General features: G+C 28.8%; 1 protein-coding gene and 1 long non-coding RNA gene across 3 annotated transcripts in view; one reads left to right on the top strand and one right to left on the bottom strand.

The window, feature by feature from the left end:
• Window positions 1-16,279, top strand: part of LOC145947344 (uncharacterized) — a 93,781-nt gene that overhangs the window by 59,515 nt on the left and 17,987 nt on the right. Inside the window, exon 5 of one of the 2 annotated variants that reach the window (XR_014427149.1) lies at window positions 6,301-6,694. The exons of the other annotated variant lie outside the window; for it this stretch is intronic. This is a non-coding gene — a long non-coding RNA (uncharacterized LOC145947344). Of the gene's footprint in view, window positions 1-6,300; window positions 6,695-16,279 lie in introns of those variants that run through there. 2 annotated transcript variants of the gene reach the window in all.
• On the bottom strand, window positions 3,070-5,317 carry LOC145947338 (uncharacterized). The gene is made up of 9 exons (XM_083057142.1): window positions 5,160-5,317; window positions 4,959-5,039; window positions 4,481-4,843; window positions 4,338-4,397; window positions 4,132-4,243; window positions 3,864-4,000; window positions 3,736-3,792; window positions 3,528-3,639; window positions 3,070-3,397 (listed from the first exon to the last, which is right to left on the bottom strand). Exons 1-9 carry the CDS (start codon window positions 5,265-5,267, stop codon window positions 3,153-3,155), a joined length of 1,275 nt encoding a protein of 424 aa, XP_082913268.1. The 5' UTR covers window positions 5,268-5,317; the 3' UTR covers window positions 3,070-3,152.

Genomic DNA, 16,279 nt, shown 5'->3' with positions numbered 1-16,279 from the left:
CAAAATATAACTTTGACATTATATAACAAGTTAGATGTTTGTCGTTAAATAAACAAGGGGGGGGGAACCTTGTGACCGAACATTATTATAATTTTGGTAAACTTTTGATAATATGGACATAAATATGATCTAGACATTCCGTGTCACTATATATGTATATATATATATATATATATATATATATTGCGACGACTTTTTCTTCCGATTCGCGCGCGGCAAACCGGAAGAACGGAGCGGAGTCGTCTACAAAAAAACGATATAGAGATAGATTTATTTAATTCCGCGTGTGAGCTAAGGGGGTCGATTCTGTGTCTAAAATTTAGTGAAAATACTAAAAGTGAGCAGTTCGAGCGATTCAGTAACTTTCATCCTAGTGGAAATGCGTACCATCTCACGGGAGTTTGTTCGGCAAGAAATTTCTTGTCGAATGGTGAAATCCGAGAGAGAGAAGTTGAAGAATAGAGCGAGAGAGAAACTATAGATAGCGTCGTGACGTGTGTGGAGACCACAGATTCTATTTAAAGTTAAGTGTCGCACAAATAATAAAGCCCGAAAAAGTAACAAAAATGGAAATATTCATGGCTGCTTTAATACTTGAGGAAGAGGATGATGAAGAGCTTTTGAACGCAATCAGATTATGAGGGTTACACGAATGTTACTCAGAGATGCATTAGATCCTTTTTCAGTGTCTGATAGCCAATTTCGCAAGCTGTACAGGTAAATTTTCATATTTAAAGTCCTTTAGTAGTGACAAAGCTTTATATTGCAGCGCGTGATTACATGCTTTTTATGTTTTAGACTGACAAAAGATGCAACTCGTATGCTTATTGCACAATTGGTGCCATTCATGCCACAAATATCACGGAAAACTGCAATATCTCATGAATTACAGGTACAATATATTTTGAATTTTCTATTTGTGTAAAGCTATTAAATTCCTAATGATTTTTTTAACCTTTCTGATTCAATTCTTGTTATTTTATTTAGATACTAGCATCATTAAACTTCTTCGCATCAGGATCCTATCAGAGAAGAACAGGCCAAGATTTCTTTACGTGTATGTCTCAAACGTCATTGAGCCGTTCCCTTCATGCGACTGTCAATGCATTGAATTGTATTATTGACGATTGGATTTGTTTTCCAGTAACCGCTGACAGAATTCAAAGCATCAAACAAGGGTAATAATCAATAATTATATGATTTATATATGTACGTAGAATGCAGATCGAATAAATATAAATTTCTAGTCAGTTTTTATATTATAATTTTATTATTTATTTTATATAATATTCAATATAAGTTTTAATCAGTAGATTATTAAGGATAAAAATATTTTATTAATCTAATATTTATTTTTCAGATTTTTCAGAAACGGCGGTTTTCCAGGAGTTATTGGAGCAATTGATGGAACACACGTTGCCATTTTTCCACCAGAAATTGAGAGGGAATACCTATTTATCAATCGAAAGTTATATCATTCGTTAAATGTATTGGTTGTAAGTATATAAATATACTGTGTAATGCTGGAATATGTATCACAATAAATAAATAATAATATTAATAATAATAATACATATATATATATAATAATGATAATAATAATAAACTACTAAATAATGTAATTTCAGATTTGTGATTCCAAGTGCGAAATTCTTGCCGTAAATAGTGCCCATGGTGGCCGAACACACGATGCCCGAGTGCTCCGATCATCGAGAGTATTTGCTCATTTAGAGCAAAGGCACAGAGAAGGTGAAATAAATTCCTGGCTTCTAGGTAAATAATTATATTGTAATAATGTAGGCTTTCCAACAATGACACAGAGCGACACAGTGTATCGTTCTATCTTCTTTCAATACTAGTGAACAGCAAAGATAGAACGATACACTTGTCGCTCTGTGTCGTTGCTGGAAAGCCTACAAAATCCATAATAAGAATTATATTCAATTATATTCAAGCTTCAGTGAACTTCTTTTATAGTACTTATAATTTTCTTTAATTATGCATCTATCAAACAAAAATATTAGTGTTGGTTAAAGACTAACATTGTACGTATTTTAGGTGATTCTGCATATCCTCTTCTACCTTTTTTACTGACGCCAAAATTAAATCAAGTAGAAGGAACTCCAGGCGCAAGGTATACAGATTATCATGTCCGGACTCGTGTGACTATAGAGCGATGTTCGGCATTCTAAAAGGTCGCTGGCGTTGCTTACGGAAAGAACGAGCTTTACATTATTCTCCACAATTTGCTGGTAATTTCATTTTTTAATTCTATTTATTATTTTATAATTTTCTTTATAACTTTTTTTCGTATTTTTAACTGCTTTCGCAACAGAATCAAAATGATCTAGATTAAAATAATCCGTGGCTATGATTGGTCAAATTTGAAATTTCATTATAATAGTTCTAATGAAATTTCAAATTTGAATAATTATAGCGCAGAGATCATTTTAATCTGAATCATTTTGATCTGTCGCGAAAGCAGCCATGATTAAGTTTATGATTAAGTTTTATTTTGCTTTTACATTATTTTATATGTTAGTTTAAGGTCACTATTTTATAATTTTACTATTTTTTACAATCTGTATATATTGGTGAAATATTTTGTTATATAGCTCTCATTGTTAATGCTTGCTGCATTCTACACAACATGGCAATTAAATGGAGAATTCCAAACGATGAAAGATATCTGGATGAAATGGATATTGAACCACCGATACCATGTAATATTGCCGAAGAAACTGGAGAACAAACCCAAACTCGAGTGATTCAATGGTATTTTACTAATTAATTAATCCTTAATTCGATGTTATATTACTAGTATTTTTTTTAGATTTTTTGTAATTTTATCAGTAATTTTAAGGAGCTTTTGAAACATTTTTTAAACAAACCTATTATTGAATTGTCCGACAAATCTGTACAATATTTTACGTAAAAATTAGGATGTATATTGAACGTATATTATTTTAATAGTGGGAATGAGAAAGTATATTATTTTATTTGTAAACAACTGTATGATAAATATATATGTTTATTTAGATAAAAAATACAGTGTACTTAACAAAACAATTGCACCAATTCTTTTAATATTTATGAAAGACATGAAACTCTCCCATGCAAACTTCCCATCAATGTACTTTGTTTTCCTTATTTTATTCCAAATATTGCGGAGCAACGGATCGAATTATATTCGTTAATTCATCTACCTTTTCAATCAACGATGTTAGGAGTTCGTTGCGTTCTTGGTAAGTTTGTTTTTTTAATTCTAACTCTTCTTTTGCTACAGTCAATTTTTCCTCTTTCAATTGTAACGATCGCTCCTGAATACTGCAATAATCCACGGTGTGCTGTTCAAATAATTGTTTAACATTCTGCTTTGTTTTCTTGTTACCGGTATCTAAAAATTAAATATAATTAATATCAATTTTTCTCAATAATAGACATCGAAAGATAAAATAAAATAAAATAAAATAGTGTTAATATATCACACAAGAGAGGAGTCCTCAATAGTTATTAATATTTGTTACCTCTGTCATCAGAATATTTCTTGTTTTTTGTTGACATTGTGCTGGAGTTGTGACAATGTACTTGTTTTGGAATCTGTACATTTTCTGTAGAAGCAAGTACATTGGAGGATATCTGAAACAAAACAAAATACCTTTATATACTTTGCAAGAAATACAATAGATACAGCGTAAAGAAAAGAAACATCATATATGTTATCATTGCACTTACATTTATTGGAAGATTCTCTGTATCATCATTTATTATGTCATTGTCAAAGAGATTTTCCTGAAATTTGTAAGATAACAATAGTAAAACTCTAAATTAATAATAATCAAACTATAGTAAAACAATATTACTTCAGCATTGAGATGCAAGAAGGAAGTCGTATCTTGAGGTCTTTGGAAGCATAAAGTTTTTTGGATCTGTGAACTCTGCGAGGTCAAGAACTCTTTGGTGGTTTGCCAGTTCTGTTTAATTTTTTTGTTACCCATATCTAAAAGAAATTCAATATTATAATTAATATCAGTTTTCTTCAATAATAGATGTCAAAAGATTAAATAAAATGAAATAGTGTTGATATATCACATAAGAAAGGAGTGGTCATTAGTAATTAATTTTCATTACCTCTGTCATCAGAATATCTCTTGTTTTTTGTTGATATTGTACTGGAGTTCTGGCAATGTACTTGTTTTGGAATCTGTACATTTCCTATAGAAGCGAGTACATTAGAAGATATCTGAAACAGAATAAAATACTTTTATATACTACTTTGCAAGAAATAGATACATCGTGTGAACAAAAGAAACATCATATATTATGATTGCACTTACATTTATTGGAAGATTCTCTGTATCATTGACATTTATTACGTCACTGTCGAAGAGATTTTCCTAAAATTTGTAAGATAAAATTAATATTAAAACTCTATAGTATATAATAATAATTTTAAAACTCTACAGTAAAATAATATTACTTCAGCATTGAGATGCAAGGAGGAAGTCATATCTTGAGATCTTTGGAAGCATGAAGTTTTCTTGATCTGTGAATTCTGCGAGGTTGAGAACTCTTTGGTTTGCCAGATAGGAGAATCCTGCAGATTCTGTGACGTCAAAGTTTTTTTAGCGGTCAAGTAAGTAGAAGTAAAGTTATTATCGCCAATAGCTCCTCCTTCAGGAATATTAGACATTCCACTGGCTTCAGGTGTTAGAAATTCTAATAAATCGTCTTCGGAGGGGCTAGTGTCTAAAGTCTTTGGTGGTCCTCCTCCAGTGCCTGCTGAGTAACTTTTATATGTGGCTACTCTTTTTAACAAATTCGATTTCCAATCACGCCATGTCTGTAACAAAAAAAGAATAATCTTGCCATTAGTATTATGTAAAATAAAATAGTATTATGTAAAATAGTAACTAACAAGTCAAATTGATATTTATTTAACGTATATATATATTTACCTTTGCCCATTCTTTTGGCAATTTTTGAGGACCGCAGCCTGCACAATTGAGATCTGATGTTATTTCCTCCCATAACTCATCCTATAAAAAAATATGCACATATTTACTTGTAATTTTTATTTACAATTTATTATTTCTATTATTTAACGTTTTTGAAAATAATATTTATGTCATAATAAAATAATTTATAAAATCACTTACTATTCTTTTTTTATTTTCGCGGTTATAACGTAATCTGCCTCTTCCAAAATCGGGATGAGATCGCATAAAGTTTATAAGTATTTGTTTCTGCTTCTCCGTCACATTCATTTTTGTTAAAAAAAGTTTTTGCAATAATGGCGTGATACTTTTTATTTTAGGTATGTACAGAGTCACACAGAGTTCTCTCCATCGATAGTTGTCTCCCACATTATTCACATTATCACATTAGCAAATCTAGTGATTTCGTATTTTCACTTTGACTTTACAGAATCGCACGAACAAACTCACGTGAGATGAAAGTGCGAAAAACGAACGATCTCACTTAAATTACAGAATCGATGCCAAGGTGTCGGTCGCTCCGCGCGTACCGCAGCGGAGAAAAGGGCCGTAATTAATACGAATCGATATGCTTAGGGCGCCAGACACGTTCTTTCACGCATCAATCCGCGAAATAATACGACGCGAAATCTTGGCCAAAAACCCGCTACGGGCCGGTCAGCTCTCCTAACGGTAGAGGGGCAGGGTGGTGTTGCCGCGAAACAGTGTTGGGCATTATTTAGATAAAATTTTATTTAGGTAAGGATAAGAATGAAATTTTATGCGATAAAATTTTATTCGTTACTTGTAAATAAATATCTATTCTAATAAATTTTTATCTGCAAATCAGAAATACAATTTTATTCGAATAAATTTTTATCCGTGACTTACGAATAAAATATTAGACATAAATAAATTGCTATTTATTCGAATCAAACTTTATTCGTGTCATACAATTGAGCCTCTGAATAAAAATTTATTCGTTAATTCCAAATAAGGATTTATTAGAATAAAATTTTATTCGTATTTTATAAATAAAGATTTATTCGAATAAAATTTTATTCGTATCTAATGAATAAAGATTTATCCTAATAAAATGTATTTGGCTATGTTACAAATGAGACATATAAGAATAAAATTTTATTCGAATAATATTTTCTCAGTTAGCACGGACTGATCTCAATTAGCACGGACTGATCTCAGTTAGCACGGACTGATCTCAGTTAGCACGGACTGATCTCAGTTAACACGGACTGATCTCAGTTAGCACGGACTGATCTTGGTTAGCATGACGGCGCTTTCCCAAGTCAGTTATTTCTTACAGTTATCACGAATGGATCCCGAATGATACGGCGATGTTTAGCGGATGCTGTGAGACAAGCTGAAAGGAAGCTGGAGTATGCAGGAGATGCCTGAGGACAGACATCAACGTCGGATGGCCGAATGTGAGAAATTAACTATCGGGCCAGTTGAACTGCGCGCCTCGGGGTCTACAGCGCAATGGAACGGCGTCGATGGCTCGAGTGGAGGGGAGCGTGCGTATGCGACACGCATCGGACAGACGAGATATACTTACGACAGGCAGATACGCGCACGAAGCGAGTTTTATCCATACGAGATAAAGAATAAAGTCTATTTTTACGAACGAGAATTCAGTGGCTATTTCTTTTAGTATTTCTACGAACTTTCTTACAGAAAACAAACTTACTATTATAATAAACAAAACATACAGGATGTTGAAAAAAAGAGTAAAATGTCGACTTGTTTTTTGAGATACTAAATTCCCTTAAAATATTTTACCCTTTTTTCAACATCCTGTGTATAAAATTATTTTAATTAAACTTATGTACCATTATGTATACTACCAACTAATAATGCTAGTCAAAAATGCTCTATAAAAAATTAATAACAAAAACGGAAAAAAAATTTTTCATGAATAAAAACACAATAAGAAATCTAAATAGATGCAGTAGAGCAAAACGAATATTTCTCGGTTATACTTAAGAATTTTTTAGAACAATCAAAAGTTAAATGAATATTTCCATAATATATTAAACAAGAAAAGTGAGCATAAATTATTTAATATTAATCACGAGATCAATTTTCGAATCGCATCGCAGAAGCCGCAATTTTTCCGGATTGACTTTTCCCACGATGTTGCGCTCGCGCGTTCTCGTTTCCTCGATGATGTCGCTTTCGCACCCCATACAGCACAGAAACTTTTCAGAAATATCTCAAAAATATTTCATGTGATAGGTTGAAACATGTCATAAATATTGCAAAATGTTTCTGCAACAACTCTGAGACAGCTCTGGAATAGCAAAATGTCCGCGATTCTTGCACTTGAAACCTTATAGAAAGGTTGCTGAAAGGTTAAAATAATAAATCTGCAACCTTTCTGAAATATTCCCAAAAGGTTACTGAAATGATTGAAACCTTTTTGAAATATTGCTGAAAATTAACTGAAATAATTTTAAAAGTTTTTTGTAATATTGCAAACATATTACAAAACTCTTATTGAAATAAATTTAAAATATTTTAGAAATAATATTTAAATTTATTATATTCATTGCGCAAATATTAAAAAAATTACAGTAAAAATTATATACAAAATATACCTAATGTTGTACGTTTTTATTTAGTATTTGCAATGTAATTAAAATATAATAAATGTAAACATGATTTTTGAAATATGTTTAATGAAAAGAATGCATATAATAGCTAAATCTAATAATATTTATATATTTTCTCTATTTCTCTAGAAAGTGTGATGTTGATTATTTTGATAAAAAAATTATGTGATAAAGAGTTATCTTAACATATTTTCCTCTTTTCTTCCACAAGTAGTGTTGTTGAAAAGAGAGGATTATATATAGATATATAATTCTTTTGGCGACCAACACTTGTATTTTTGGAAGAAAAAAAATAATATGCATAAAATAGCTCTTTGTCGCATTTTTTTTTTGTCAACTGATTAGCTTCACACTAAAGGGTCGAATGTTAGATCTCTATTAGGTATATACATCATTGATATAAGAATTGTAAATATATATGTAATTTGTTCTTATAATAATAAGTATTTTAGTTTTAGGATATAGATGAAGAAACACATATAATAAGCAATAAACAATACACTTTTATAATTTTTATTATTTATTTGAGTAGTATATTGTAGTATTTTAATAGTTATTATTACATAAAATAAAAATTATTTACTGTTCTAATAATATAATTGAAACTCAGTTCCAACAATTAAGCGAACTCTAAACTTTTTAATTAAGCGAAAACTAAACTTTTTAATAACTATATTAATTTTAACTTTCTTCTCAAAAACAAAATAAATTTTTTTTTAAATTAAAAAAATTAATCTTTTTCAACACAAAATAAACTTTTTACTAAATTAAAAAAATAGTATTTTACTATATAAAATAAACATTATACAAAATAACATTTGAATTTCTATTTGGATAATATTATTTGTTGTTCAGGTAACACATAACATAAACTTTTCAAACACAAAATAAACTTTTTTCTTAATTAAAAAACAAAGTTACAAGCAAGACATATATTCCGATGTCTGTTCTTTTTGTTTTCGTTGTAATCGTTCCCTGAATAAATATAACGATTAATAAGTACTTTAATATGTAAAATAAACAATCTCACTTCTCATTGATATTTACTTACTCATCTCTGTCATGTCGTAATTTGCTCTGGATGAACCATTTAGAGATGACTTCGATAATTTGTTTGTCATCCGTTTCAAACTTTGCATGGACACATTCTAAATAAACAAGGAAATTTATTTTATTAATATTAAGATTACCATCTTCAAAATTATATTATTGAAAATATTGATGTGCTTACAATATACAATATAATTAAATAATTATTTTATTTATTTTAAAAACGATAAACTAGTAGTTTCAATATTAACTTACTTTTTATGCATTTGGTTAACAATAAATCTTTGAAAGGCTCTTTTTTCATACTTTTCCCATTCCAACAATATAGCATTGAAAGGTAATTACTAATAAAATTTTTGAGAATAACAATTATCATGTCATGATACGTTTTTCCACCTAACTGTCTCATAAAGTTAACCTACATACAAATTAAAAATAATAGCCACATTATTAATTATATTAAATTTTAAACAAAGTAATCGTTTAGATTTTAATGAAAAAAAGAATAAAATTAATTGATGTAATAAATTAAAAGTATCTCAACGTATATTTGAAATTACATAATACGAAGACTTTTTGATATTGCATACGTAATCATTTTCGAGACTAACAATAAATATGTTTAAATAAATTCCTTCTAAATTTACAAATTTTAATTTCAGTTAGTTTTCTTGATAAAAAACTTCATGCTTTAACATAATATATTAAACCTAATACAGTTTCTACAAAAACTAAAAAATTTTATTTAAAAAATTCGTACAAGTAATTTTTAAGTTTTTAAGTTTATAAAAAGCGATTTTTTTTCTTAAGAAGATTCTAAAGAATCACTTTATTTGACTAACTAAAATATTCTTGCAACACTTTCAATAAAATTATATAATTAGTTCTTCGTATTCTTAGTCAATTTCAAAATAGTGACATATATACTAACCAAAACGTGTTTTTATTTTGTGTAATCTCAAACATTCGTTGACTTGCATTATGAAGTGTGAACAGGCCAATAAATTTCCTTCTTCTGATGATTTATGGTCTTACCGTTTTATTGAAGAAATTAGCGTCTTGGAGTTGAAACTCTAAATTTGTCACATCATCAATGGTCTTCAAAGGCAAACTTAGAAAGTCTTCCAAATCCACAAATTCATTTTTGTGTCATTTATGCTCTGTAGCCTTTTTTCAAGTACGATCAACCTTCCATCAATACGCTCTAATTTAGAATCTATTTTATTGCATTTACGCAATATTTCTTTCTTAAACTCTAAAATATTAATTATATTAATACAAATCAAAATCGATCAATACAATAGAATATAAAAATGATAATTTTGTATTATTAGTGAAGGTTTTTTTTATGTACATACCCATATCGTTTGAAATTGTCGAATTACAAATGTCGACATTCATTGTCCTTGATTCAATAGGCCTTTTCGAAACTTTCTGCACAAATTCTGTATTATCAGAAGCAGTCACCTTTTGTTTAGTATTAAATGACGAAGATGAAAACGAAATCTCATCCACAGAGTTACAATAATTTTCTTTCTGTTGACGACTTGCTTCATTTGACAATGTCGAATGTTTTCTACTTAGATTTTTCTCTTGGAAATAATCTGAAGATTTTTTCATAGAGAATGAAGCTGGCTTTTTTGGCGGTGGAGGTAGCATACAGCTTGAATTTTCCTCATATTCGTCATCAGAATGGACCATTTTTTTCGCCCTATTTTGGCGATTTTGTTTATTATTTTCGGCATCAGATGAATCTATGTCAGACATCTTTTCTGCAAGCTTTACTTTGGCTATTCCACTCTCGTATGAATCTGAAGCATTAAAGAAGTAATAAAATATAATGTAATAATAAACAATTTTATAGATGAATACACTAATATAATATATAATATATCAATACAAATACAGTTGCATCGCAACAATACGAATTGAATCTTAACATGTAATAAAATTAATTGATATAATTTTAATTTAATAGTTACAAACTATGTTTTAATATATATTTTAAGTTTTTTCATATAATTTGTACATACAATATACAAAACTTATTATAGACATCGCAAAAAAATTGCTTTTTGTTACCAATATATATTTATAAAACAGTCATTCATTCACTTACTTGCCGTTGTAAAAATGCGGATTACTTTTATCGTGTCCCAGTTTTCGTCTACTTCCTCACACTCAGAAATTGCTTTGTGAATTAATTTAATACTTTTATACGGTGGCCAAAAACATTCGGATTTGTCGATCAGCCACGTGCAAGGCACTAAATGTAACCCGTCTTCAAATTCGACGACGGAAAATCGAGGCATTTCCGCACTTTGTATTCGTATTGATAATACTATGACATATAAAAAATACTGACAAGTAAACACATACAACATAGCACAAAAATGTTTATATCATAAAATATTCCCGCAAAATAATATTTTTAAATGCACTAATCATAATTAGATAAAACAGTTATACTGTATATCTTATTTTACTATTTGTACAAGCAAACAAACAAATTAAAAATAATTTACCAATTCTCCTTTCTCATTAAGAGAATTTTCTATCTATTAATAAAAAATTTAAATGTAAAGGCAATTAAATTGTGTGGAATAGTTTTTAGAACAAAAGTCATATTATTCTTACAATATACAGAATCTCCCAATCCAAATTCAATAAATATGATCAAATAGAGATAAATATGTTCAAAGTTTAGAATTTTATTCAACCATCGATTCTTTTAATCAAAACTATACAATCTTTATTTTAGTTTGTTATTGAAATTAGATTACTTCCATATTTAGAGAAGCTAGTTAATATTATACTTAATACTTCATTCCGATATTCACTGCCTGTTGAAACTATAGAAATTCGAACTAAATTATTTATTGTTTGACAATGAGATAGGATATCCTGTATAAAACAAATAAAAAGTTATATACAATGAAAATATATAGATAAATTGTTTATTTCATTACTCTCTTCCTCTAAGTATGCACGATTGGGAAAACAACGAATTCATTGTGAGTATATGGCATTCTCCACATTTTACTCCGAATTTTATCACACAGCCAAAGGCATACTGCAATGTCTTCACGCATAATTTGTACACCCAATTCTTCTGATGCACAAGGATATGTGGGATTTGAATACAAATTTCCGACTACTTTCAGCTGTTGTTATCAATTATAAATTTTCTATTGTCGTTACATTTAACAAAATTTAAAACTGACACTACAGTTCCGTTTTCAAGTAAAATACAATTATTATTTGAGCTGTTTGCATGGATTGTATATGTTTTTGTGCGTAATATTTTGTATTGACAAGAAACGTTACATTCTTCAATTAACGGTCCATTTGAGTGAGATTTTTGAAAATATATTTGATGACTATTTTCGCGTTTCTTAATAAGCGATAAGTTACAGTTGTTGATTTCAGCATATCTTCTTGATAATTGTTGAAGAGGTTTCTCATGCTTTCGAAGCATTTTTTTTATATTTGACATATAATTTTCGAATCTGAAAGCACTAAATTCGTCGAGAGGTCCGTACTTCTGCACATCAGAACAAATGTGTAACAAATTATGTAAATTGTGAGACATAAATGTAGCCCCGTAAATTTGTTTAAAACATTTTAAAAAATATTCCAATAACATTTGGGCCCACTTAATATTATTATAATTATTTGAAAGAGTAGGACTAACAAGAATTGTTATGGCAATGTGTAGAGTTATAAAATTTATGTAACAATCTTCTTTTAAGATGCCTTTTAATACAACAGGACCTGTGTAAAGAATTAATTGGCGTAATTCTGTTGCCTTCCACATTTTTATATCTTTTAACGATCGAGGGCGTCGAACAAAATCATTCGGTACACTATTTTGTAAATTTAATAAAGATCCGGAAATCTGATTTACTAATTGTTGAGATAATTTTACAGTACGAGGACCTTGAATCCAAATTAATATTAATTTTTTTACAACTCCTAAACATATCAAATGCATATAATCAAGTACTACGTTAGAAACTAATCCAAAATTAGGAATTTCTTTTAAAATTGTGTCTCCAATTTGATAATCATCGTATTTATTATCAGCAAAATCTTGATCGGTTCGTAAATTATCAATTACTTTCGTCGTTGGAAAACATAACCGCCCATCAATGTATTCATCTTTAACAGTGCATCGTGTACAGCTATTATAACCACAATGATTTTTTACACCTAAAACGAAAGCTTTTGCCGGGGCATCACAAATCAAGCCATGTAAATTAATTTTTACTTTAATTCCGTTATAAAATAAACCATTATTTATTATTAAAATCAATTAATCGACAAAATATCGTAAAAACTCATTATTACTGTGTGGTTTGGTTTTACCATAATATGCACCGACAATGAAAACTGACTTTATGAAAACTGTATCCGAACACAAAATTGGCCATAAAACGGAATTATTTGATTTAGAAATCGGTAAACCGTCTATATTTATAAAAATGTCAAGATTATTAGTAATTTGACCTAAAACTTCCATGTATTCATCTAACATATGCGTTAAAGCGTTTTTTAAGCCAAAATGACAATATTGTCCGGGCCCCATTTCGACAATTGCAGTATGCCTTGGCGTTTTCAATAAAGTTCGAGGGTCTTTTGGAAACGGATGGCTCGTGTATTTTCGTAATATAGCCAAAAGTGCCAACAGTGCAACATGACAAATATTGAATATAATAGCCCAAGAAACTATAGTCTGAATAAATTGATTATCTTCAGAAGTTTCAATTTTATCGACAAGTTCATTTCCCATATTGTAATCTGCCGTTTCTTCATCTAACTCTGTACTTGTATCATCTGTATTTGCATCATCAATATCACTCTCTATCGGTTCTTCATTCAACTCCAAATCATCTACTGTATTGCTATTGATTAGATCATCATGTACACATTCTTCAAATTCTTCCATCGACTCTAAGTTATTAGTTGTGTTACGATGTGGTAATTCATCGTCCCTCGATTCAAAGTTTTCATTGATATTTGGAAAATTTGAAATATTTAATAAATCAGAAGCAGTTTTATTTACAATAATTCTACGAATATGTCTTTCAGAAAGAGAAAAATATTTTTTACGTTTTCTATCCATTTAAACAGTAAAATTATATACACGTTTTTGGTCAAAATTATAAATTTTGCAATTAAAGTATAAATAATAAAGTAATATTATTGAGTAAATTATTTCAACTTTCTTAATGAATTATTTATTTTCAGAAACTATTCTAATTAAAAAGCAATATATTTATTGAATCACACCACACTATATTAAGTGATCTGTGTATGCTACAAAACTGTGATATAAAAATGGAACGATATAGTGTAAATATGTAAATAAAAGTACAAGAAAAAGAATACGATCCAGAGCGATAAGAAAAATAAAATATCAGATCTTAGGAGTAACAGATAAAGTATAATTTAAAAGTATATATACAAATAGCACTGTGAATTCACTTTGCGAATAAAATATTTTGTAATTCTTGCAGTATCTATATATACTAGCATTTGCAATAAAGAATGAGAAAAAAGGATATACATACCGTAAAAGTAAAGTATATACCAGAAAGTAAATACCAGAAAGTAAATACCAGAAAGTAAGTCGGAGATGGAAAACTATTAATAATAAGAATATATATAATGATAAAACTTTCAAGCAGGTGAAATGGCATCAGAGGTCCTAAAGCCCTGTTAAACAAAAACATTATTTTATTTTTATTGTGTCAACGTACTTGTGTATTTATTATAACTGCTCGAACATTTTATTGTAATTTGTTAAGATATTTTTAAATGCAAAAAATTATGACTAAAGTATAAAAGATTATTAATCTGCAATACACTTAACCTCAAAATTTTAGGGAACAAAAATTATTGACAAACTTATACTTAAAATAAAAATAGTTTAAATAATAATGACATAAATATACAGAGTAAAATTAAGTAAAAAAGCATGCACCGGTTAAAAGTATCCGAAAATACATGTGTTAAAATGCGGTTATAACCTCTTTTTATCCGGTACTTATTGTTAGAAACAATATCATGAAAGTAATACCTTGAAAGTAAACGTCCGATTTCTTATTTTATTAAATAAGTGAATATTTTATTATTCCTTTATGAAACTTTCCCTTTTGGAACTAATAAACAGTGCTATTCATAGCAGTCCAAGAGTCTAACGGTCTAACAAGCGTGCTCTTGTTCTTCATTGCCTTCGTGCGAGAGACCTAAAAAGCGGGTAGAACCTGATTGGTTGTTTCTATAAGAAACGATATATATATATATATATAATATACATATCCTCCATAGCAAAAAATGTCACAGTGATGTCACAAAGACATTGCTCTGTGACGATAAAATATGTCAAAATAAAATCACAGTGATGTCATAGTGACGTGCGAATGTCCGCTTTGTAACAGATGTGATGTCATCATGACATCATTGTGATAAGAAATGGAATGTTATAGCGATGTAATTTATACAGATGTGATATCACTATGACATCATTGTGATAGGAAATGGAATGTTACAGTGATGTAATTTATACAGATGTGATGTCACTATGACATCATTGTGATAGGAAATGGAATGTTATAGTGATATAATTTATACGTCATAAAAGGGTTTTATATAAGAGAGACAAAGATTGGTTTTAACACGAGTAAAAGTACCAATCTTTAAAATTAATGAAATTCATAGCAGTGCTATAGCAGTGCTAAAAGGAGAGATAAACGTTCAATACAAGTTTACCGAGCATTTATCTCTTTTTAGCGCTGCTATAAAATATGTTTTTCATTAATTTTAAAGATTATTACTTTTTACTCGTGTTACGATCAACCCTTGTCTCCCCTACGTTTTTCTTTCAAATAAATGTAATTTATTTAATTACAATTTAATTACATTTTTATTTTTTAAATAATACATATACGTTCCAAAAAATATAAGCCATATTATTATATGTGTGTGTGTGTGTGTGTGTGTGTGTGTGTGTGTGTGTGTGTGTGTGTGTGTGTGTGTAACTATCATTTAATACACATTCACGTTAAATCACATCATTTAATCACATTTAATAACTATATCACTAACATATATATAAATAATACTTATAATAAATCATTTTTAAAGTAATTTTTTTTAAATTCTAGTTATCACTTTATCAGAATTATGAAAAAAAAATTGATACAATTGTTAGAAAACTTAAATGCGCATAACTTTTTAATATATAGGCATTAATAAAATAAAAATAGTGATTGTTCATTTTTTATGCTACAGCTACGCATAAAAATACTAAAATACTTAGAACTTTAAATTACTTTAATATTACTTTAATATTCAACTGTATATATTATTATAACTTTTCTCGTTCTACACTATATTTAAAAAATAATATTTAATAATTACTTTATTGCACTTACAACTATGCATATGTATTTAATACTGTAACCATTTAAATAATAAAATATATATATAATTAAGGTTTAAGATTTTATTGACCAACACTGACTAAGACTAATTCTTATATTATAAGACTTTATTTGGGAATAATCTCAATTCGAGATTTATTTCCCGACTCCCCTCTAACCCCCCTATAAAATT

This window comes from Prenolepis imparis, unplaced genomic scaffold (assembly GCF_030444845.1).
Source record: "Prenolepis imparis isolate NDT839.2.m4 unplaced genomic scaffold, iyPreImpa1.0 SCAF_68, whole genome shotgun sequence".
Classification (NCBI taxonomy): Eukaryota; Metazoa; Arthropoda; class Insecta; order Hymenoptera; family Formicidae; genus Prenolepis; species Prenolepis imparis.
The sequence above is the reverse complement of the archived record's forward strand: the minus strand, read 5'-3'. Positions and strand labels throughout refer to the sequence as shown.

Coding starts and splice junctions, on each gene's coding strand:
- LOC145947338 (XM_083057142.1), bottom strand. CDS start 5,267: ATGAATGTGACGGAGAAGCAGAAACAAATACTTATAAACTTTATGCGA. Junction 4,001..4,131: donor GAGATATTCTGATGACAGAG/GTAATGAAAATT, acceptor AATTTCTTTTAG/ATATGGGTAACAAAAAAATT. Junction 3,398..3,527: donor GAAATATTCTGATGACAGAG/GTAACAAATATT, acceptor TTTAATTTTTAG/ATACCGGTAACAAGAAAACA.